This window comes from Anolis sagrei, chromosome 7 (assembly GCF_037176765.1).
Source record: "Anolis sagrei isolate rAnoSag1 chromosome 7, rAnoSag1.mat, whole genome shotgun sequence".
Lineage (NCBI taxonomy): Eukaryota > Metazoa > Chordata > Lepidosauria > Squamata > Dactyloidae > Anolis > Anolis sagrei.
Genome location: NC_090027.1, coordinates 39657709 through 39682898, shown reverse-complemented (window position 1 = coordinate 39682898; position 25190 = coordinate 39657709). Strand labels below are relative to the sequence as shown.

General features: G+C 41.2%; 1 protein-coding gene across 2 annotated transcripts; it reads left to right on the top strand.

The window, feature by feature from the left end:
• Positions 1 to 2576: 2576 nt before the first annotated feature.
• HINFP (histone H4 transcription factor) lies at positions 2577 to 24116 on the top strand. Of its 2 annotated transcripts, none has more exons than XM_067470789.1 (10): positions 2577 to 2744; positions 7713 to 7888; positions 9291 to 9517; positions 10075 to 10186; positions 10860 to 11012; positions 12194 to 12271; positions 12367 to 12487; positions 14071 to 14209; positions 18686 to 18814; positions 22710 to 24116. In XM_067470789.1, exons 2-10 carry the CDS (start codon positions 7723 to 7725, stop codon positions 23187 to 23189), a joined length of 1605 nt encoding a protein of 534 aa, XP_067326890.1. In that variant the 5' UTR covers positions 2577 to 2744; positions 7713 to 7722; the 3' UTR covers positions 23190 to 24116. The 2 variants fall into 2 exon arrangements, with proteins under 2 accessions (XP_067326890.1, XP_067326891.1); XM_067470790.1 differs by having other exon boundaries at positions 7710 to 7888.
• Positions 24117 to 25190: the final 1074 nt, after the last annotated feature.

The following is a 25190-nucleotide window of genomic DNA, read 5'->3' as shown; positions in this document are numbered from 1 at the left end:
GGATTTTGACAGGGTGGGAAGGGGCGGGGTGGGGTTTGGAGGTGGCGTGAAGTAAAAGGAGGTAAGATTGGGGCAGGCGAGTGATGGAGCGTGGGGTTGCGTGTGTGTGTGCGGCAGCGGGGGGGAGTGGGGTTGCGCGTGTGTGTGTGGCGGGGGGAGTGATGGAGCATGGGGTTGTGTGTGTGTGTGCGGCGCGGGGGGGGGTTTGTGCGGGAAGCGGCGCGGCAGGGCTTGGAGTGGGCATGGCTTCCGCAGAGGGAACGTTGGCCAGAAGATTGTGTGCGCGCGCCAGGGAACTTGCGGCTGGGCACCAATGCGCATGCTCAGTTGTTTTGCCGTTTTGTGAGTGTGTTGTTGTGTTGTTTTTCATTTTGAGTAGATACGTTTGTACCTTGTGGGTTGTGTTATGGGCATGGGAATTTTGGTACAGTTTCGTTGGGGGGTTGTGGAGTTTTGCTGTCCGGTTGAACCAACCTAACAGATTTATATATATATATATATATATATATATATATATATATATGCGCAGATATTCTTAGATGAGTTGATATCTTCTAAATTTTGCTGTGCAGTAATCCTTCCAATTAACTAACTACTGGAGGAAGCCAGCACTTTCGTGCTATATATATATATATATATATATATATATACACACACACACCCACACACACCCACACACACACACACGTGTAGATATGCACGTGTGTGTGTGTGTATACACACACAATAGGTATAAAAGCACTGAAAGGAAGAAATCACTTTTTATTCTCCCCCCGCCAATGCTTTCTGCGCTTTAATTTTTATTTTATTGGTGTTTTTCCTTTTTATCTTATCTAATTGATATAATTCCCTATATTCCATATTCTATTGCATATATATATATATATTCTAGCTTATACAATATGTTATACAATATAATATTATATTATTGATATTATGTTCTAATATATATTCAGATTATACATTATACAATATTATATTGGACATAATTCTATATATTCTATATTCTAATATATATTCTATACTATACAATATATTATATACTATAATATTGATGTTATTGTATTCTATATTCTAATATATATATATATAATTCATATTATACATTATATAATAATATCATATAATCACAGAATATATTATATTATTATATTATATTTTGATATATTTCTATATATATAATTAAAAAAGAATAATATATACTTGTATTCCTATACAAACACCTTGCATCTTAATTGTATGGTTCCTTTGGCTCCTTTGACTCCCCGCATTTTCCTACACCTCCCTCGTTTTATTTTATTTTTCTGAACTCCACCAATGATGAAATTGAATCAAACTTCCTCTTCATCTTGGAAAGAAGTGACGAGTGGAGTGCCGCAGGGTTCCGTCCTGGGCCCCGTCCTGTTCAACATCTTTATTAATGACTTAGATGAAGGGCTAGAAGGCATGATCATCAAGTTTGCAGACGACACCAAATTGGGAGGGAGAGCCAAGACTCCAGAGGACAGGAACAGGACTCAAAACGATCTTGACAGATTAGAGAGATGAAGGGCCAAAACTAACAAAATGAAGTTCAACAGGGACAAATGCAAGATACTCCATTTTTGCAGGAAAAACGAAATGCAAAGATACAGAATGGGGGACAAGGCCTGACTCGAGAGCAGTACGTGTGAAAAAGATCTTGGAGTCCTTGTGGACAACAAGTTAAACATGAGCCAGGAATGTGATGTGGCGGCAAAAAAAGCCAATGGGATTTTGGCCTGCATCAAGAGGAGCATAGTGTCTAGATCTAGGGAAGTCCTGCTCCCCATGCTCTATTCTGCTTTGGTTAGACCACACCTGGAATATTGTGTCCAATTCTGGGCACCACAATTCAAGAGAGATATTGACAAGCTGGAATGTGTCCAGAGGAGGGCGACTAAAATGATTAAGGATCTGGAGAACAAGCCCTATGAGGAGCGGCTTAAGGAGCTGGGCATGTTCAGCCTGAAGAAGAGAAGGCTGAGAGGAGATATGATAGCCATGTATAAATATGTGAGAGGAAGCCACAGGGAGGAAGGAGCAAGCTTGTTTTCTGCTTCCCTGGAGACTAGGACTTCAGACTACAAGAAAGGAGATTCCATCTGAACATTAGGAAGAACTTCCTGACTGTGAGAGCCGTTCAGCAGCGGAACTCTCTGCCCTGGAGTGTGGTGGAGGCTCCTTCTTTGGAGGCTTTTAAGCAGAGGCTGGATGGCAATCTGTCAGGGGTGATTTGAATGCAATATTCCTGCTTCTTGGCAGAATGGGTTTGAACTGGATGGCCCAGGAGGTCTCTTCCAACTCTTTGATTCTAGGATTCTATAAATCCCGCTATATTGTTTTCAAAATCTTCTCACTTCCCTTATTAGACTTGAACTGCAGCCCGGAACTCTAACCTTTCAGTCTGTGTTTCCAACCGGCCCTTGTAACACGGACTCTCTCTTTATAGTTTGACAGCTCGGCTGGAGACCGCCCTTCGCGTCACGCCATTGGCTGCTCGGTCGGCATCGAGCACTCCCATTGGCTAAGACTGGCTCAGGTGTAGGGCGGAGGGAGCGGAAGCTGCCGCGCTCGGAGTTGAAGGGAAGGACGGTCACTATGGAAACGGGGCCTAGTGCCTCCCTCTGCAGCCTGGATCCCGGGCCTGTAGGCCTCACCCGTTCGTGGGCCGAATGCGAGATATTTCCGCCGCCTTTGCCGCGCTCGGAGCCCTAAGGAATTGGGTAGGAGCCGGGTTGCTTCGGGGGGTGGGCCAGACAAGCTTGACGAGCGGCATTGAAAGCCAGATAATGTCGCGTAATGGCTTGGGTGTGAAGTTGGGGTTTGGGAGAGGCCTGTTCGCCCAGGAAATGTCCTGGAGGGGCCTTTCTCCTTGAGTCCTGTTATTGTTGTTGTTACTGTTGTTACTATTTATTGTTGTTATTGTTATTATTTATTGTTATTGTTGTTATTACTTATTGTTGTAATTGTTTATTGTTATTGTGGCTCTTATTATTGTTATTATTTTATTATGATTTTTGTTATTATGATTGCTGTTGTCATTGTTGTTATTGTTCATCTATAACCCACCTTTCTCCAAATTAAGGGGCTTAGTTCATCTAACACAGTTTATCTAACTTGTCACAGAAACAAATACATTATTTATTTATTTATTTATTTAATTTACTTTACTTCTATACCGCTGTTCTCAGCGGTTCACAACACACAGGAAGCAGCAAAATTCAATGCACCAATTTAAAAAACAGTTAACAACCTAATCTAATACACAGTTAGTACACAATTACTATAATAACCATTCACTAGCGTCTCATCATTAAAAAACACAATCCAGATTCGTCATCCATTGTTCCATTCCTATGTCATTACCAATCATTGCACTAATTATTCGAACGCCTGCACAAATAACCAGGTCTTTACTTTTTTGCGGAATACCATTAGAGATGGTGCTAATCTAATGTCTGTGGGAAGGGCGTTCCACAGCCGGGGAGCCTCCACCGAGAAGGCCCTCTCATTAAATAAACCGTAGCAAGTAGCTGGTCTATTAGGAGAAGTTAGAATAATAATAATAATAATTCAGACAGAGTTTTGGAGCATAATACTCCTGACCTCACAATCGTGTTAAAAAAACAAAGTATGGATTGTCGATGTTGCAATCCCAGGTGAAGGCAGGATTGAAGAGAAACAACTGGAAAAGATGACACGATATGAGGATTTAAAGATCAAACTGCAAAGACTCTGGCACAAGCCAGTCAAAGTGGTCCCAGTGGTGATCGGCACACTGGGTGCAGTGCCTAAAGACCTTGGCCTGCACTTAAACACAATCGGTGCTGCCAAAAATACCATCTGCCAGCTACAAAAGGCCACCTTACTGGGATCTGCACGTATTATTCACCAATACATCACATAGTCCTAGACACTTGGGAATTATGATAAGTTAATATGGAAATGGTACCTAACACCAGTAAAAATAGCACATATAAATAAAAACTATTCAAAAAATTGTTGGAGAGGATGTCAAGAACCAGGAACATATATACATATGTGGTGGCAATGTAAATATGTAATTAATTATTGGGGGAAAGTGTTTAGAGAAATTGAAGATATAATGAATATTAAAATAGAAAGAAGTCCCAGTATAGCTTTATTATCATGATATAATAATAAACAATTGAAAAAAGAGGATAAAGATGCAATAACAAACTTATTAACAATAGCATTACTGCTTATAGCAAGGAATTGGAAAAGAGAAATAAATATACAAATAGAGGAGTGGTACAAGGAAGGATGGAAATTGGCAATAGATGATAAGCTGATGTGTATATTAAAAGTTAAAAGAGGTATATGGAAACAAAGTGATTTTGATGATGTATGGAGAAAATTTATTGAAAAAGGATAAAAAAATAAAGAAGGAAAGTTACCTCCACAAGAAGAATTGAAATTTTGGACAGATGACATGTAAAAGCTGTGGCTTGGGAGGGGGGAGGGGAGCACAATGGTGAGGGATAGAAAATATGTATAAGTAGAATAATAACACTAGATGCCAAAAGGATGTTAGGTTGCATTGAATAATATGTATCTGCTGTAAAGCAATGTATAACAGATGTATTAAACCATGATAAAATAATAAAAAATATTTTAAAAAAGAAGAGAAACAACTGGAAAAACTGACACGATATGAGGATTTAAAGATCGAACTGCAAAGACCCTGGCACAAGCCAGTCAAGGTGGTCCCAGTGGTGATCAGCACACTGGGTGCATTGCCTAAAGACCTTGGCCTGCACTTAAACACAATCGGCACTGACGAAATTACCATCTGCCATCTGCCACCTTACTGGGATCTGCACACATTATTTGCCGATACATCACACAGTCCTAGACACCTGGGAATTGTCCGACGTGTGATCCAATACAACTGCCAGCAGAGTGTCTGCTGTGGACTCATCTTGTTGTGTTTCAAATAATAATAATAATAATAATAATAATAATAATAATAATATATTTTGGAATATCTAGGCCCTTGAGCCCTCGGTGGTTAAACCACTGAGCTGCTAAACTTGCTTGCCAAAAGGCTGGAAGTTCAAATCTTTGTTGTAGAGTGAGCTCCAACTGTTAACCCCAGCTTCTGCCAACCTAGCAGTTTGAAAACATGCAAATGTGAGTAGATTGATAGGTACTGCTTCTGCAGGAAGGTAACAGCACTCCATGCAATCATGCCAGCTACATGACCTTGGAGGCGTCTACGCAAGAAGATCACGCAAACAGACTACAAGCAGAGGCACAACACCGTTGCTCAGATGATTCATTGGAACTTGTGTGATTGAATACAAAATATTTATTATTTTATTTACCATATTTATTTCCTGCTTTTCTCACCTTGGAGGGGACTCAAGGCGGCCTACAATAGAAGCCAACATAGTATTCTTGTTTGCTGTGTTGTGTATCTAATAATAATCATCATCATCATCATCATCACCATCTTGTTGTGTATCTAATAATAATAATAATAATAGTGTCATAATCACAGGGCCATATAATCCATATTATCAAAACAGATAATCCACACTAACTGGATTACATAAGTCTTTACTGCCATATGGACCCCCCCCCCCCCCGATGGATTATATAAGTCTATACTTATAACCCTCCGTTCTTCTGGGGAGGCCCTTCTTTCACCCCTGCCAATTTCACAAGCTCGCCTAGTAAGTACAGTTGAGAGAGCTTTTTCCTCTGTGGCCCCCTCGACTCTGGAAGTCACTACCTGGAGAAATTAGGAAAGCCCCTACTCTAGAAACCTTTAAAAAGGACCTTAAAACCTGGCTCTTCTGCTGCGCTTTTGATGAATTGGTTTACACTCTCATACTATTGCTAGCCACAATGTTTTGTCATTGGAGTATATGTCCCCACCCCCTCTTTGTGGGAAAGCCTGATTCCACAACCCCCACTATAATGAGTCCTCCTCCGCTAATAATCTGTCTCTATCTTATCTCGCCTAAGTTTTAATGAGTTTTAACCAGTCTCTCTTTTAATCATTACATGTAGCCCGCCCATTGTCATTGTGATTGTGCCTATTGTAATTTTATATTGCTATGTTTTCATATGCTTTATATAATTATGGTGTTTGTTGTTTATTGTTTGCGTTTTCGGTTTTATTTTATTGTAATTTGCTGTTTGGGCTTGGCCTCATGTAAGCCGCTCCGAGTTCCCATTGGAGAGATGGTGGCGGGGTATAAATAAAGATTATTATTATTATTATTATACTGTCATATGGACCCCCCCCCCCAATGGCACAGTGGGTTACAGCATTGAGCTGCTGAACTTGCTGACCAAAAGATCGGTAGTTGGAATCTGGGAAGCAGGGTGAGCTCCCTCTGTTAGCCCAAGCTTCTGCCAACTTAGCAGTTTAAAAACATGCAAATGTGAGTAGATCAATAGGTACTGCTCCGGCGGGAAGGTAACAGTGCGCCATGCAGTCATGCCGGGCACATGACTTTGGAAGTGTCTGCGGACAACGCCAGCTCTTCGGCTTAGAAATGCAGTCATGCCGGGCACATGACTTTGGAAGTGTCTGCGGACAACGCCAGCTCTTCGGCTTAGAAATGGAGATGAGCACTAACTTCCAGAGTTGGACACAACTAGACTTAATGTCAAGGGGAAACCTTCACCTTTACTGCTGCCATATAATCCAGTTCAAAGCAGAATCTGGATTTCATATGTCAATGTAGAAGGGCCCCCAGAGATAACATCAGGATACTAATAATAATAATAATAATAATAACAACAACAAAGTTTGCTTTTTGGAGTGTTTGGTTGGCATAAGCTAAAATAGACTGGATGGGAATTTAAAAGATTGCACTTTCTTTGCTGTGTTGTATTGTGACCATGCATTTGTAAAAAAAATAGAAAGATAGAATCATAGAGTTGGAAGAGACCTCGTAGGCCATCCAGTCCAACCTTCTGCCAAGAAGATGAATTCAAATAAACTGTGAAGCAAATGCAAATTGAAAATGAGCATGAAATATATGAGGAGGAGGAGGATATATTGGTGTTTATCCTAGAGTAAGGGAATATATATATGGTTTTTTAAAAAACCCAATGGATTCCATCTTTTGGGATACTGCACTTTTAAAAAATTGAATTATTTCTTATCTTTACTTAATTTTTATCCCACTTCTCGCAAGATATATATAGGGATCAAGGCTGCTAACAAGAAATAACCAAAAAGGTTGCATGGAAAAATCCCAAGAGATGAGTCAGAGGAATTGTACAGGAGAGCGATCATAGAATCATAGACTAATAGAGTTGGATGATGACTACATGGCCCATCTAGTCCAACCCTCTGCCATGCAGGAAAAGCACAAAGTACCCCTGACAGATGGCCGTCCAAGCAAACTACAATTTGCTTTCCTCTTTATGGATCTAGTTCTTGTTTGCTCTCTTTTCAGTTCCTCTTTAGGAGGATGTACAATCTCCTTGAGCTTTGAAAATGTGGCTTTTTTAGCCCCCCAAGTTCGATCGGGGATTCAAAGCATTCTTGCGATGATCTGCAGATAAGACTTTTCTTTCAGCCATTTTTCGGGCTCTTCCTTTTGTGAGGACAGAACAAACAAAGCCTGGTCCCCTTTACATTTTGTGACTCAGAATATAAGTGACTCTATTTCTCAGGAGGAAATATTATTTTTGTTTACCAGCAGTTCTCTTATCATGCCTCCTGGGAAGCCAGGGAATAGAGACTCCTTGGTTCTGCAGTGCGAATGGGCGATGTGCAGCTTTGTGGCCTCACAGATGGAAGAGTTCTGTGAACATGTGTCCAAGCACTTGAAGCAGCACCTTCATGGTGAAGACGAGGAAGATGACATGGATTCACTTGGTAAGGAGCACCGAATACAAATGCAACTGACCCTAAAGCTTTTTAATCTAAGTTGTGGTGTTACTAAAACGTTTTGACATACCTCCCAAAATATCATTGTGCCTGTTGGCTAAACATTGGTGATGACTCGCTTGGTTGTATTAATGAGAATACAATTCTTTAGAAATTAAGATACATGAATGCTTCAGGAACTGGAAAGTAGGACTCCTTCTACATTGCCATATAAAATCCAGATTATCTGATTTGAATGGGCTTATATGGCAATGTAGACTCATATAATCCAGTTCAAAGAAGATAATGTGGATTATCTGCTTTGGTAATCTGGATTATATGGCCATGGCCTTATTATGGTGGTCTTGGTCTTGGGATACTTAACATGTCATTAAAGGCATTCCTATATAAGTAGTCAGTACTTAGATTAGCTGCACTGTGATTGTGAATGTCTAATGCCAAGTTGCAGATTCTTCCATGTTGGAATTTTTGTAGGGTGAGGGTAATGCAAGATACTGATGCAAGTACATATGGGCCACATTCACACATCAAACTAAGCTATATTTTTCTGAGTCATGATTTGTTTCTCTTTAGCATCCATTGCTCCATAGACTAAACAAACTACAATCTGCGTTCCTCATTGTGGGTCTAGTCCTCTTTTGCTCTTTCTTCAGTTCCTCTTCAGACAAACAAGCCAGGTGCAAACCATGATGCCAAGTTCAGACATAAGGACAGAATGTATAAGCCAACAATAAGCATAGTTTGTGGTTTGGGGCTGATAAACAAAATATGGATAATGCGTTTGTTTGTTTATTTATTTATTATGGTCGATGACCAGCACCAGTCGCATATGGTTGAATTCTGGCTTGTTGTATCCAAACAGACTTATGGTTATAACTAAATAGTTAGTAGAACAAGGCAGAAAGGCCTGGTAATGATTTTATGTGGGCAGTGAATACAAGGAAGCTCTGAGCAGCTTAGAAAATAGTGATGTTTCAATAAGTGATAAGTTTAAGGAAATACAGGCTTGCGTATAGTTTTTGGAAGCTGAGATCCCTCTCATAATATATTTTCCCCCCAAAAAGTATTCAAAATTCCAGGCCTGGAAGCAGTGAGAGAAGATCCAGATACTCCTGTTTTAACAACACCTCACAATAGTTGTCAAATTATAGAAACATTGTGTAATAAGTTTGAGTTTTGATATATGTATTTTATTGGGTGTATTTTATTCTGATATGTTTTGACTTTGTTGTACTCTACCTTGAGCAGTTGGGAGAGGTGGATAACAACTAAAATCAATAATAATAATAATCGTCATCATCATCATCATCATTTGACCCTCATAAACCCCAGTTTCTCACCCAAATGTAATTTCCTCTACTCTTTTCTTCTTTTTCCCCTCCCATTTCAGAAGAATACTCTTGCCTTTGGCAGGAATGTGGGTTCTGTTCTCCAGAAAATCCTGCGGAGCTGGTCCGCCATGTTTACTTCCACTGTTACCACACTAAATTGAAGCAGTGGGGCCTGCAAGCCTTGCAGAGCCAGTCAGACCTGACCCCCTGCCAGCTGGACTTCCAGAGCCGGAACATCATCCCTGAAATTCAGGAGAACTTCCTCTGCCTCTGGGAGTATTGTGAGGTAATCATTTGGTCTGCTGTGGTCATTTAATAATAATAATAATAATAATAATATCCATTTGCATTGGTTGGGAGAGGTTATAGACAGCTTCTATGGACAATGCAGTGGATTTTACAAACATACCAAACACCTTTTTTCAGGCCAGTAAAAATCTGTACATATTTTCTTTACCTGTAGAAACAGCTTCAGTCTGTACAATTTGTACCATAATTCAGAGACCCTTGGGGACTGATTTTTGCCAAGCACAGGGGAAAAAAACATTAAATATTTTTTCTGAACACATCTATCCAACTTTGACAGACACAGAAGGGCTCAGCACTGTTCCAGTATTGCTCCCTTTCTACATCAGTAGTAGATTGAAATGTACAGTTATTTACAGTAGATGCTTTTTGGAGTGACACAGAGATTCACAGGAATCTAATTCCTTTTGAAGAACCGTTTTATTTGTAGGTCACAGGACAAATATAAGTTCCCTGGTGCACATCCGACATGGATCTATTTGTTTGTTGTCATGGTGCACCAAGAGAACATCCCAATTTCTTTGTTTTCCCATCAAGCGAGCATTCGATAACCCTGAGTGGTTCTACCGGCATGTAGAGGACCACAGTTTCTGCACAGAGTACAAGGCCATCGGAAAAGAAAATCACATGGTCTTCTGTGGCTGGAAAGGTAAGGATTAAAACTAGTATGGAAAACCTCTGGGGTTTTGAAATAAGGACGTTATGGAAAGCGTCATTCTAAATCCGGTATGTGTGTGTGTGTTGAAAGTGTGCCCTGAAAGCTATATGCAGACCCTCAACCTCACTCTTCAGAAGCTTGAAATTTTCTTGAAACAAAATATGTGAAAAAAATGGAGTTTAAATATTAAATCCTATTGAATATTATGCATGATTGCCATACTGCAGCTAATATCACTTTACTCAGAATTTGCAAAGTTGAAGAGCTGCTCTGTACAAATAAAATAAATTTGGTGGAAGGGCTGAAATTGAATTATTGTTCATGAGTGACTTCGTGCTGTTGAGGAAACCTGGCTTTAGCTTTTGTCTTGTGCGCAGTACACAGAACAACCACCTTAATGTTTAAGTTCATAGTTATATGTACTAATTAACTGTTATGATTTCTTTGTGCACTCTATGTTGGCATTGAATTTTTGCCATTAGCATATTGTAAACCGCCTTGAGTCCCCCCAGGGATGAGAAAGGTGGTATATAAATACAGTAAATAAATAAATAGTTCTAAAAAAAAGAAATCCCATGTGTTTGTGAAGAAGACTTTGAGAAACTTTTAGGGAATGCTGACACCCATGCTGACTCTTCCCTGCTTGGTTCCTGCTTGGTTCTAGACTGCGACTGCACTTTCAAGGGCCGGTGCAAGCTGCGTGAGCATCTGCGCAGCCACACACAGGAGAAGGTGGTGGCCTGTCCCACCTGCGGTGGGATGTTCTCCAACAACACCAAGTTCTTTGACCACCTCCGCCGACAGACAGCTTTGGAACGTGAGTAATGGGAGGAGGCCCTAACCACCCCTAAGTGTTACGGAAGCAGCAGCCTGGATCTTTGAATAGGAGCAGAACAAAGAGCAATAGTGAATACAGAAAGTTCCTCTCCTGATCTTTGGAAAAGCACTTTGAAGACTCTGTTTGATATGTTTCTACTTCAAGCTTTTAGAATCTGACTTCTGCTTTCTTACACTTTAGTCTGGAGAGTATGTGCTGTGTGCTTTGAGATCTCTCTCTGCTTGTGTGTCAGAAGAGATGTAGTGATTTGAGTTTTTCCCTCTCTTGAAACCTTACAAGAGATGGGTGTCAGAGTAGCTTAGACCCAGTCCTTTACCATGAAGAAATGCAGTTATTTCTTATTATTGTAAATAACACTTTGGTGATTTTTAAGATTGGACTCTGCATCTTTGCCTCCTAAGCTCTGGATTCTTTACAGCCACATCACACGGCACTTCATGCTTTGCTCGCTAATGAGCTGGTGCTCAATTTTTTGTATTCTGTTCATGTTTTTGGATGCTCTGCTATATTTTAGGATATTTTCCCCTAACATAGAAATTGAAGGTTTTTTAAAAAACAAACAAACAAACAAAAATATATAGAAAATTCAAACAAAACGAACAAAAAAATAGTCATAAAGGAAGAAAGAGAAAAGGAAGAAAAAGGAAAGAAGGAAGAAATTTTTTAAAAAATGAAAAAAATAAAAATGAAAACACAGCATAGCAGATAGTGTTTAAAATAAATAAATAAATAAAATCTGGAGTAAGGTGGTATGTATCTCCTTAGTTGACTTCCTGAGTATCTTACCAGTTGACTTAGTTGACTTCCTGAGTATCTTACCAGTAGTCTTTCCTTTCTTTCTTTTCTTGGCTTTTCTTCCCTCTTGTTTTCTCTTTCTTTTATATTATTATATTTCCATTTTTCTGTTTCAAATAATTTGTCACTTTTGTCCAGTCAGTTTCTTTTATTGGGGTCCGTTGTTTTTTGATATTAGGTATGTTAACATAGAGTTCATACATGACATAGAGTTCATACATGACCAAAAAAACCCAATAGTGGCATAACAGGTATCAAAAGAACTAAGATTTCCAAAAGGATGAGGGATGTTGCTCAAAGCTGCTATATCTTTTTGTGCCCAGCCTTTGTGCTGTACCCGCTTCACCTTCCCCTGTTGCCCACAGAACAGCGTTTCCAGTGTTCCCACTGTTCCAAGAGGTTCGCCACAGAGAGGTTGTTGCGGGATCACATGAGGAACCATGGTAAGTGATGGATAAGAAAGGCCCCTTTCCGTAGCTCCGACCCTTGCTGCCAACAGTTCCTAGCCATGACCTCTCCTCTCCTTCCTTTTGCGTAGTCAACCACTACAAGTGTCCATTGTGTGACATGACCTGCCCTCTGCCCTCCTCCTTGCGCAACCACATCCGCTTCCGGCACAGCGAGGAGCGGCCCTTCAAGTGCAGTTACTGCGACCACAGGTAAATTGAAACTGGGCCAAAGTGTTGGGATTCAGCCTGTGTGTGAACCTGTACCTGACTCTCTGATTGTATTCCCTGATGTCAATGAAGATGTCAATGATTCTGAGGTCAATGTAGAAGATGACGGTTTGTGTAGTGAAAATCCTGCTGCTTTGGAAAGCGAAAGTCCAAATTCCCATGAGAATGATTCAGAGCCTTGAACTTTCACTCCCTTTTAGCTCTTCAGATAATCTGACACCTGGTCCCTCTAACAAGGATAGATGGGGGCAGATTTGGCAAAGCAGAGGCGAAGCGCAGAGTTTACGGAGGTCAGCTAGATTAAGAGAAATGCAAACACGCCTTCAGGCACGTCACGAAATAGATTTCTATGCTTTAAAAACGCTTGGCCTGGATGCCCATTCAGTCCAGGCATCGTTTCAGATTCATATGCAGACTCTTGCAGTTCTCCTGCTTCCAGTGGCTTTGTTCCAAGGAGTTTTTCTAATACTTCAAGTACGGTTAGTGGATTGCTAACAGGTTCCAGGATTTAGCAATGTTACTGTGGGTTTTTGATCTTGTTCATGGACATTTCTTGTTGCTGATTTTTACTGTGGCTTTTTACCTTGCATATTTTCCTCTATTTTTGTACTCATCTTTCATCAATAAAAAGGATTGTTTTTTCCTGAAGTCAAGTGTGGTGGATTGTTGTCTTAGGGTCCAGTTTCCTGCTCTGGGTTATAACACAAAGGAAGTGACTTCTCGGCCAGTGGCACGGAATCCCTTTGGCTAGACTGGCATATTGGGATGCCCAGTTGGTAGAAATTAGGAGGTCTTTTTGGCGGGACAAACTTCCTGTCTCAGGTGGAGAGCCAAAGCAGCCAAACTCCTTGCATGTTTTTAGGGTGAAAAAAAAATCTAACTGGTCTGTAATTCTGAAATTAGCAGTTGAAAGGTGAGACATCCTTCTTCCTGCTTCTAACTGCTGCAGACCATCCTAAGCTGCTGTTGAACTTCACAAAATTAGTATGTGTTAAGAGAAAGAAGGAGGGGGTGAAAAGGAGCAAGAAGAAGTCAGTGTGGATAGATAAGGTGTTGCTAAAGCATTGCTAAGATGGAGAGTGTAGATTTGGGTGCGAGTCCAGAAGAGATCGGACTGACTCAAGAGACGATGGGAGAGGGAAGAAGAATGAGCAGGAATTGTTTACAGAATAAAAAAGAAAATGAAAGGATTGTTTGGGAACACATGAAGTGTTTACGAAACAGAAAAGAGGTGAGAAGGATGTGAGAAGAAATATTACAGACAGACAGAAAGAAGGGGAAAGGAATGGTTGATTTCATGTGTATACACATGTGTGTTGTATCAGTTTGAGACTAAAACCCATGATTCAGAGACTGTCAAACGTGGCACTTACTTGACTCGATTGCAGACCACCCCTTAGTTATTTCAGAATCAAACTATTGAATTTTTATCTCCTCGTTTCTAGTCTTTGAATTTGGAAATAAAAGGCTAGAGATATTGGGGCACTGTGCATCAACACAACTGTTCTAGTATTCATATGCAGGAATGTTAGGACTCTTTTTCCTTTGTTGTATGCTCTTTCCAGCTGTAAGAATCTCATTGATTTACGGAAACACTTGGATACGCACAACAAAGACCCCACTTACCGCTGTGAGTTTGAGTCCTGCAGCTTCAGCGCCCGGTCCCTCTGCTCCATCAAGCTGCACTACAAGAAGGTCCACGAGGTAAGAAAAGAGTCATGGAATCCAAGGGTTGATCCCCAAAAGAGCACAAAAGAATGAGGGACGGCCAGGATCTTGCATATCTTGCAACAGAGAACCCTAGTATCCAAATTTAGTTAGTAATAATAATGGGAAACTATTGTTTCCATTTGATGTTTGATGTTTTGCCATATGTCTGTTATAACAGGCTGTGCTTTTTATTTAATTTTAGTTTGTTAAGTTATAATTTGTTTTTATATGTTGGATTGTATAAATTTTGTTAACATGGATGTATTGTTGTATTTGAGCATTGAATGTTTGCCTTTTATGTTTGGAATCTGCCCTGAGTCCCTTTGGGGAGATAGAATGAAATGTAAATTTATTATTATTATTAGTAGTAGTAGTAGTAGTAGTAGTAGTATCAAGTTCAGGATAACAAAAACACAGCCTGCATTTAAATTTAGCTGTATCATGTCTGATTAATATTTTGTATCATGTTCTGGAAAATATCCTAGTCATTCGGGAAGTTTAGGCGTCACTTGAGTTTATCCCCTATATTTATTTATCACTAGCTGTCCCCTCTCCAGCAAAGGATCACGCCTTGTCGGGGCGCTGGAGCTTGAGCACCTCAATGATGTCATGAGCGAAACCGTGAAGGGCCACCCAAGACGGGACGGTTGTGGCAGAGAGGTCAGACCAAGAGTGATCCCTGGGGAAGGCAATGGCAAACCACCCCAGTATCCTTGCCAAGAAAACTAAATGGACCAGTACAACCAGAGATATGTCGGTATGCCATTGGAAGATGGGACTCCCAGGTCGGAAGATGGCCAAAATGCTACTGGGGAGGAGCAGAGGATAAGTTCAACTAGCCCCAGATGTGATGACGCAGCTAGCTCAAAGCCGAAAGGAAGGCTAGCGGCCGACGGTACTGGAGGTGAACGACGAATCCGATGCTCTAAAGATCAACACACCATAGGAACCTGGAATGTAAGATCTATGAGCCAGGGCAAATTGGATGTTGTTATTGGTGAGATGTCAAGACTAAAGATAGACATTCTGGGGGTCAGCGAACTGAAATGGACTGGAATGGGCCACTTCACATCAGATGACCACCAGATCTACTACTGCGGACAAGAGGAACATCGAAGAAATGGAGTAGCCTTCATAATTAATAAGAAATTCGTTAAAGCGGTGCTTGGATACAACCCAAAAAATGACAGAATGATCTCAATTCGAGTGCAAGGAAAGCCTTTCAACATCACAGTGATCCAAATATACGCCCCAACCACAGGTGCTGAAGAAGCAGAAGTAGATCAGTTCTATGAGGATCTGCAGGACCTACTGGATAATACACCAAAAAGAGACATTATTTTCATTACAGGAGACTGGAATGCCAAGGTGGGAAGTCAAATGACAACAGGGATCACAGGCAAGCATGGTCTGGGAGAACAAAATGAAGCGGGACGCAGGCTGATAGAATTTTGCCAGGAAAACTCGCTGTGTATAACGAATACTCTCTTCCAACAACCTAAAAGACGGCTTTATACATGGACCTCACCAGATGGTCAACACCGAAATCAGATTGACTACGTCCTTTGCAGCCAAAGGTGGCGGACATCCATCCAGTCGGTGAAAACAAGACCTGGGGCTGACTGTAGCTCAGATCACGAACTTCTTATTGCCCAATTTAGAATAAAACTAAAGAGATCAGGGAAAATACACAGACCAGTTAGATATGATCTCACTAACATTCCTAGCGAATATACAGTGGAAGTGAAGAACAGATTTGAAGGACTAGATTTAGTAAACAGAGTCCCAGAAGAACTATGGACAGAAGTCCGCGACATTGTTCAGGAGGCGGCAACAAAGTACGTTCCAAAGAAAAAGAAAACCAAGAAGGCAAAATGGTTGTCTGCTGAGACACTGGAAGTAGCCCAAGAAAGGAGGAAAGCAAAAGGAAACAGTGAAAAGGGGAGATATGCCCAGTTAAATGCGCAATTCCAGAGGTTAGCCAGAAGAGATAAGGAACTATTTTTAAATAAGCAATGCATGGAAGTGGAAGAAGACAACAGAATAGGAAGGACAAGAGACCTCTTCCAGAAAATTAGAAACATTGGAGGTAAATTTCAGGCAAAAATTGGTATGATAAGAAACAAAGATGGCAGGGACCTAACAGAAGCTGAAGAGATCAAGAGAAGGTGGCGAGACTATACAGAAGATCTGTATAGGAAGGATAACAATATCGAGGATAGCTTTGACGGTGTGGTGAATGAATTAGAACCAGACATCCTGAGGAGTGAGGTTGAATGGGCCTTAAGAAGCATTGCTAACAACAAGGCAGCAGGAGATGACGGGATCCCAGCTGAACTGTTTAAAGTCTTAAAAGATGATGCTGTCAAGGTGATGCATGCCATATGCCAGCAAATATGGAAAACACAAGAATGGCCATCAGACTGGAAAAAATCAACTTATATCCCCATACCAAAAAAGGGAAATGCGAAAGACTGCTCAAACTTCCGTACAGTGGCCCTTATTTCTCATGCCAGTAAGGTAATGCTCAAGATCCTGCAAGGAAGACTCCAGCAATACATGGAGCGAGAGTTGCCAGATGTTCAAGCTGGGTTTAGAAAAGGCAGAGGAACGAGAGACCAGATTGCCAATATCCGCTGGATAATGGAGAAAGGCAGGGAGTTTCAGAAAAACATCTACTTCTGCTTCATTGACTATTCTAAAGCCTTTGACTGTGTGGATCATAATAAATTGTGGCAAGTTCTTGGTGGGATGGGCATACCAAGCCACCTTGTCTCTCTCCTGAGGAATCTGTACAAGGACCAAGTAGCAACAGTCAGAACTGACCACGGAACAACAGACTGGTTCCAGATTGGGAAAGGCGTACGGCAAGGCTGCATACTCTCACCCAACCTTTTCAACTTGTATGCAGAACACATCATGCGATGTGCGGGGCTTGATGAATGCAAAGCTGGGGTGAAAATTGCTGGAAGAAACATCAACAACCTCAGATATGCAGATGACACCACTCTGATGGCCGAAAGCGAGGAGGAGCTGAGGAGCCTTCTAATCAAGGTGAAAGAAGAAAGCGCAAAAGCCGGGTTGCAGCTAAACGTAAAAAAAACCAAGATTATGGCAACAAGAATGATTGACAACTGGAAAATAGAGGGAGAAACCGTGGAGGCCGTGACAGACTTTGTATTTCTAGGTGCAAAGATTACTGCAGATGCAGACTGCAGCCAGGAAATCAGAAGACGCTTACTTCTTGGGAGGAGAGCAATGTCCAGTCTCGATAAAATAGTGAAGAATAGAGACATCAGACTGACAACAAAGATCCGCCTAGTCAAAGCCATGGTATTCCCTGTAGCCACCTACGGATGTGAGAGCTGGACCTTAGGGAAGGCTGAACGAAGGAAGATCGATGCTTTTGAGCTGTGGTGTTGGAGGAAAGTGCTGAGAGTGCCTTGGACTGCGAGAAGATCCAACCAGTCCATCCTCCAGGAAATAAAGCCCGACTGCTCACTGGAGGGAAAGATACTAGAGACAAAGTTGAAGTACTTTGGCCACATCATGAGGAGACAGGAAAGCCTAGAGAAGACAATTATGCTGGGGAAAGTGGAAGGCAAAAGGAAGAGGGGCCGACCAAGGGCAAGATGGATGGATGGCATCCTTGAAGTGACTGGACTGACCTTGAGGGAGCTGGGGGTGGTAACGGCCGACAGGGAGCTCTGGCATAGGCTGGTCCATGAGGTCACGAAGAGTCGGAGACGACTGAACGAATGAACAACAAAGCTGTCCCCTGCCACACGTTGCTGTGGCCCAGTCTGTGTATATGTGTTTTGTGTGTGTATATATTTGTGTATATGTGCATATATGTGTGTGTGTGTGTGTGTGTGTGTGTGTGTGTGTGTGTGTGTGTATATATATATATATATATATATATATATATATATATGGTTTTGCGCATGCGTTGTAATGTATTTTTTATTTTTGGGCTTTTAAGTCCCTTCCACTGTGTTTTTCAGTATTATTATGAATGATAGTCACTTGTTGGCCTGATAGGTGCATTGTGTCCAAATTTGGTGTCAACTCATTCAGTGGTTTTTGAGTTATGTTAATCCCACAAACGAACATTACTTTTTTATTTATATAGATTTCAGTAGCCAATTGAGGGTACAATTTGCAAATAGAGAGATAGCAACAGATAGATAGATAGATAGATAGATAGCTAGATAGATTTTAATGTTTATGCTTTCACAAATATAAGTCTGTCTTGTGGGCCATAATGTCTGAAAGTCAGTTTTAAAAACAAAACCATGATGCTCCAAGTCTCAGTTGTGGAATTTCATACCCAGGACCAGTTTCCCTCTGTGTTCTGCCAGCTTAGAGCTGGGATCCATCTGTTTGTTGACCCAAAAGGCTGAACCTGGTTCACAAAAACGTGTTTTTTTTTAATTCCTGCCTTTGCGTTTTCCTCTTTTCCAATGTCAGGGTGACTCTGAGCCCCGCTACAAATGTCACATCTGCGGCAAATGCTTCACCCGCGGAAACAACCTTACGGTGCATCTGAGGAAAAAGCATCAGTTCAAATGGCCTTCGGGACACCCTCGCTTCAGGTACCTGGAATGGAGGCTGGGCTGGAGTACATTTCCCTACTTTGAATGGTCTACTTTGCAAGATGTGTAACTGAAAGGCGGTGTAGTTTATTTTTATGGAATGGAAGCCACATTTTTAAAGAATGGGAACTCCTTTCAACTCCTGTCAGCTGACGGCTGTCACTTTGTGCCAGAGGGCATTCAAAACGGGTGGGATGAGGTGGCAGCTGTCAGCCAAACTGAATTTTAGGGATCTTCCCAGCCTTAAATCATGTCCCCTTCCTAAATTAATACAGGGAGGCGATTTCACATCTTTTGTGTGCTCCAAACACTGCTCTCCCAGTTTGTGTTGAACTTCTGAACCGCTGACAGTTTGATTCCAATCTGTTTGGTCTTGCAGGCCTCTTTCCTTCAGGCAGCAAAGACAAGAAAGCAGATTTGAGAGGCAAGCTAGGTTTTTATTGCCTTTCTGGTTGCCACATTTACGAAAGCAACTCTTCCTGCTGTGAAATTGGAGACGAGGATGCAGATATAAATGCCCGCGATGGCTAAAATCTCATATATGGCTGACGTTACTAAAACCACAGAAGTTGTGATAAGCAGGTTAAACTTTGGGGCCTCCTGATGTTGATGTCATGTTTTTTGGATGAAGGAAAGTGGATGTGTTGTCTCCTCTCTCCCCCATTGCTGTCACCTGTAGCTCTTTCATGTTGGATACATATAGACATTTAAAGAGTCTTTTTAGCTTGTATGCTACCTTTTCCTATACATAACTTATGTATTTTGTAGTAATATGTTTTAATGTGTGTATTTTATATAATTATGTGTTTTTAACTTTATTGTAACCCACCTCGAGATACAAGGAGAGGCGGGTAAGAAATATATTTATTTTTATTATTATTATCATCATCATACAAGTTAGCTTCTAAAATCAATTGAACCAAGGTACATCTAAACAAGTTGGGTTGCTGTGAGTTTTCTGGGCTGTCTGGCCATGTTCCAGAAGCATTCTCTCCTGACATTTTGCCCACATCTATGGCAGGCATTCTCAGAGGTTGTGAGGTCTCTTGGAAACTAGGCAAGTGAGGTTTATATATCCATGGAATGATGTCCAGGGTGAGAGAAAGAACTCTTGTCTACTTGAGGCAAGTGTGAATGTTGCAATTGGCCACCTTGATTAGTATTTAATGGTTTTGCAGCTTCAAAGCCTGTCAGATTGCTGTCTGGGGAGGGATCCTTTGTTGGGAGGCATTAGCTGGCCTTGATTGATTCTTGTCTGGAATTCCTCTGTTTTTTTTTAGTGTTGCTCTTTATTTACTGTCCCAATTTTAGAGTTTTTAAATATTGGTAGCTAGATTTTGTTCGTTGTTGTGATTTCCTCCTTCCTGTTGAAATAGTTTACATGCTTGTGGATTTCAATGGCTTCTCTGTGTAGTCTGACATGGTGGTTGTCAGAGTTATAAAATAAATGTATTTTGATGATGATGATGATGATGATGATGATACATACATACATATATACATTCTGACAAAATTACCACGTGTCAGCTGCAAAAGGCCACCCTACTTGGATATGTAAGCATTATTTGCTGATACATCACACAGACCTAGACACTAGATCAAATACAAAAGTCAGCATAGTGATCTTGTTTGCTGTGTACTAATCTTGTTGTGTATCAAATAATACATTTCATTGGTTTTCTGCCTCTCCTGAAAGCTCAAGGGAAGGAACAAAACATAAAAATACATACAACAAAATACATATACTAAATCACATGGTGCAAAGATACTAAAAGCATTAATTATGTAAAATCATTTCAAAATGAACTCCTTGAAAGCATATTTCTATAAAGCAGGGGTTGGAATTTGTACATATCATTTGGTTGCATTTCCTGTGTCCTTTTATCAGTGTAGCCAGCAGTGCGATATGGCGAGAGTTGCAGCTTCTCAATGTCTGCGGGGCCTTGTTTTTCCCAAAGTGGTTTTAAAGGAATCGGGAAGTTTCCATGAAATCACCACTTGTTCTGTGTTCTCAGCAGAAGCACTAGATGGAGCAATTGAGTATTTTCAGTAAATCTTTTGGCAGAAGTGTCACCTCTTTCAATGAGGCAGGGAATGGATTTGACTACTGCTGTATGGGACTGTAGAGCATCTATGACATTTCTACTTCAAGAATAGGTGGAATTGTCCAAAGGACCTTCCTTTCCCCTTTGACCAGTGTTGACAATTTAGTCCTCTTGAATCCACTTTGTTGTTGTTGTTGCTTTATTTGTTGCCTGGCATGAGACAATGTAAAAAATGGCTAAAAACACATAATATATTTTCTAAATAGAGGATAGGGAACCATCGATCACTTACAGAGTGATTATGTTTTGTGCAGCAGCTGTAACAATAAAGAGGCAGTTTGTGGATGTTTTAACTTACGCATTTTATTATCCATGCCCACAGATTTTGATTTATTTATTTATTATTGTTATTATTATTATTTACTGCATTTATATTCCGCTTTTCTCAGCCCTGGGGGGGCGGGGGCACTCATCTAATTGCAAGATTCAATGCCAACATATATACAAAACCAAGCATAATAACTAAAATGATAACATATAACTATAAATTAACCATTAAAATCAAACATGAAACCATGTAGGTCAACTCCAGATCATGGACTTATTGCTTTTACTGTTTTGAATCTTTGATATTAATGTTAATGTTGGGGTTTTTTTTACAAAAAAAATTCCCTCTATTTTTAATGTTTTGCAGTTTTACACTCCTGGTCTGTGCCTGTAACAATAAAATTAATTCAAAACATTATATCCAATACACATCTTAAAATGTATTACTGTGAACTGCATATATTAAAATGCACAGGAAAAAGATTAAAATACAGTAAACACAAGACTGTGTATTTACATTATTTATTTTATTTTATCTCTTCATCACATAATTTTGCATCTGTTTATTTCATTTTCTGAGCCAGATGTTATTTTTGCTGTTTGTATTTTATTTTATTTTGTTGTGCTGTAATTCTGGGCTTGGCCTCATGTTAGTCACCCTGAGTTCCCTTTGAGGAGATGGTGGCTGGGTATAAATAAATATAGATTATTATTATTATCACAAACACGTCTGGCGGGGACGAGGGACAGGGCCTTCTCGGTGGTGACCCCTCGGCTATGCAATTCCCTACCCGTAGACATCAGACAGGCCCCTTCGTTGCTGGCGTTCAGGAAGAAGGTCAAGACGTGGCTCTATGAACAAGCGTTTGGCTAAACAGTGCAACTAAACTCAGGAAGACGGTATAATCAAACATAGGAATGATATAAGGATTTTGAGAACGGATTCTGATTTTATTGAGGCGTTGATAGGATAATTGATTGTTGTTGTCTGTTGTATATGATGTGATTGTTATTGTTGTGATAATTTGTACTGTGTAAACCGCATTGAGTCGCCGATTTAGGCTGAAAAATGCAGTATAGAAATAAAGCAAATAAATAAATAAATAATAATAATAATAATAATAATATATATTATTATTATTATTATTATTATTTACTGTATTTTGATTATGTTAAAATACAATAAATACCCATGCTTGTGTTTTAACTCATTTTATCTAGAGTATTTTAGCTATGTATTTTAACTATGTTAAAATACAATTAAACATACAGTCTTGGGTTTACTGTAGTTTAATCTTTGTCCCGAATATTTTAATGTACGTGTTTTAATTCATTGAGTTTAAAATTCATAGTTGGCCTGCAGGAAGAGAAAGGTCTTCAGATGTGTTTTAAATTCTGACAGCTCATTTAGCCGCCAGATGTTTCATCCCGGGTTGTCATTTCTACCATGGCCCTAAAGTTGTTTATCACGCTGAAGGCACTCTTCATAGTACAATAATTGCTCCCTTCCCGATTGCATCCAGGTACAAGGAGCATGACGATGGCTACATGCGGCTTCAGCTGGTGCGCTACGAAAGCGTGGAGCTGACGGAGCAGCTGCTGAAGGACCGGGAGAAGCAAGGAGAGATGCTGGAGGAGGAGGCCACTCAATGCATGGTCCTGGCGGGGGCCGAGGGCAGCCTGCAGGGCATCATCCTCGAACCGTCATTGGCAGAAGAGGAAGCCGAGGCAGAGGACTTGTGCATAGCCATGCCCCCCCAACAAGATGGTGGCGGCAATGCCTCCTCCCCAGATCGTGAGCACAAAGCGCCACCGAGTCCCATCATCCGTGTGGTGAGCCGTACCAACGAACGCGGGGAGAGCGAGACTGTCTACTACGTCTTAGCCAACGCTTCCTCTGAGAGCCGAACAGAAGGGCCAACCCCGGAATCAGCCCCTGAGCCAGAAGAGAACGTGATGGACAGACTCCAGAAGACAGCAGAGGAGCTGGGCATTCAGATCGTATGAGGCTCTTCTCGGGCCACTCGCTCCTTGTTCTTTTGCTTCCTTGGTTTCCCAGTTACTGGTGCTATCTAGGAAAGAGGAAGGGGCTTTGCTTTTGCAAGACAGCACTCTGTGGACCCCAAGCTCCTTCCCTATCTCTGTTTACACCCTTTAATGCAGGCATGGGCAAACAGTTGGTGGGCTGTTAAGAATTGTGGGAGTCGAAATCCAAAACCCCTGGAGGGCTGAAGTTTGCCCAGGCCTATTTTAATGGTAGAAAGGAAAATGAAGGTCCTATTCCAATGGTGCTCAGTGTGGAAAGCAAGGACTGGTTCGCCAATCAGAGACATTGAGGACACTTGTTGCAGCTGATAGTGCTGAGGGACATAAATACTTCCCCATTGCAAGAAAGGGTTTTTGTTTCCTGCCACGTCCCCTTCCTTGCCTTAAGCTCCACAGTCAGAAATGCTTCCTCCTCTTCGGGTCCATTCCTAAATGCCCCTAAACTCTGCTGTACTTTTTTTAATCCTTTAGCCAGTCTCTAACCAGTTCTGCATCTTCCATCTCTGCTTCTTCCATCTTCGTTAAACAACTGACATCCTAAGATACGCGTTTGAACCCTGGCGTCTTTTGTCTCCGAGGGCAAAGGACGCAGGTCTTTGGCAGTCTGTTTTTCCCCCCATGCCACGGCTTATTACTGCCTTGCTGTTTTTGCTTGTGGCTGGATTGCCTCCTTGCCCTTCTTTGCATTCTTCATAGGCAGAACCCTTTTTTGGCTTCTCTTGCGTTGCCCAAGACGGGCAAGAAGGGGCTCCCTCAAGACGAAGGGGAAGAAAGGACTTTAATACTTGCCAATGGGGTCTTTCCCCCACATTGGGGGGCCCTCCACTTCCTGCCTTGAAAAGTTTGTGCTAAGACAAAATGACAATAAAAAAGCAAACCACAACTTGACCTCGGGTGTGATGATTTTTTGCAATTTCACCCAAAGGCAGCATTTATTTAGGGCAAAATTGGAGACGGGCTTTGTAGTCCATTGATGAATGGTTCTCTTGAAATCCCCCTGAAAGAGGATGGGATTGAGGAGAAGCCTTCCTTCCTGCGGAGGCATTATATGACTCTGCAGAACTGGGGGAAGTTGCTTTTGTGGATGCCCTGTCCTTGGATCCACAGACATTTAAGGAATGGTCATCCACAAAAGATACCTTCACAAGTTCTACCTTCACATGTTCTGCTTGCAAACATTTATCATGTGTATTGTCGAAGGCTTTCATGGCTGGAATCATTGGGTGGTTGTAGGTTTTTTCGGGCTATATGGCCATGGTCTAGAGGCATTCTCTCCTGACGTTTCACCTGCATCTATGGCAAGCATCCTCAGAGGTAGTGAGGTCTGTTGGAACTAGAAAAAAGGGTTTATATATCTGTGGAATGACCAGGGTGGGACAAAGGACTCTTGTCTGCTGGAGCTAGGTGTGAATGTTTCAACTGACCACCTTGATTAGCATACAATGGCCTAACTGTGCCTGGGGCAAACTTTTGTTGAGAGGTGATTAGATGTCCCCGCCTGCTTCCTCTCTGTTGTTGTGCTGTTGCAATTTTTTTTAAAAAATACACAAAAAATACACAAAAAATACACAAGCATGTGGACAATTTCAACAGAAAGGAGGAAACCATAAAAATGAACAAAATCTGGCTACCAGTATTAAAAAAAACTCTAAAATTGCAACAGCAGAACAACAGAGAGGAAGCAGGCAGGGACATCTAATCACCTCTCAACAAAAGTTTGCCCCAGGCACAGTCAGGCCATTGTATGCTAATCAAGGTGGTCAGTTGAAACAGTCACACCTAGATCTCAGCAGACAAGAGTCCTTTGTCCCACCCTGGTCATTCCACAGATATATAAACCCTTTTGCCCAGTTCCAACAGACCTCACTACCTCTGAGGATGCTTGCCATAGATGCAAGCGAAACGTCAGGAGAGAATGCCTCTAGACCATGGCCATATAGCCCGAAAAAAACTACAACAACC

Excerpts from the sequence above, each read along its gene's own strand:
- HINFP (XM_067470789.1), top strand. The coding sequence starts at position 7,723 with ATGCCTCCTGGGAAGCCAGGGAATAGAGACTCCTTGGTTCTGCAGTGC. Across the intron at positions 9,518-10,074 it reads GCCTCTGGGAGTATTGTGAG|CGAGCATTCGATAACCCTGA; the intron begins GTAATCATTTGG and ends TTTCCCATCAAG. Across the intron at positions 11,013-12,193 it reads CCGACAGACAGCTTTGGAAC|AACAGCGTTTCCAGTGTTCC; the intron begins GTGAGTAATGGG and ends TGTTGCCCACAG.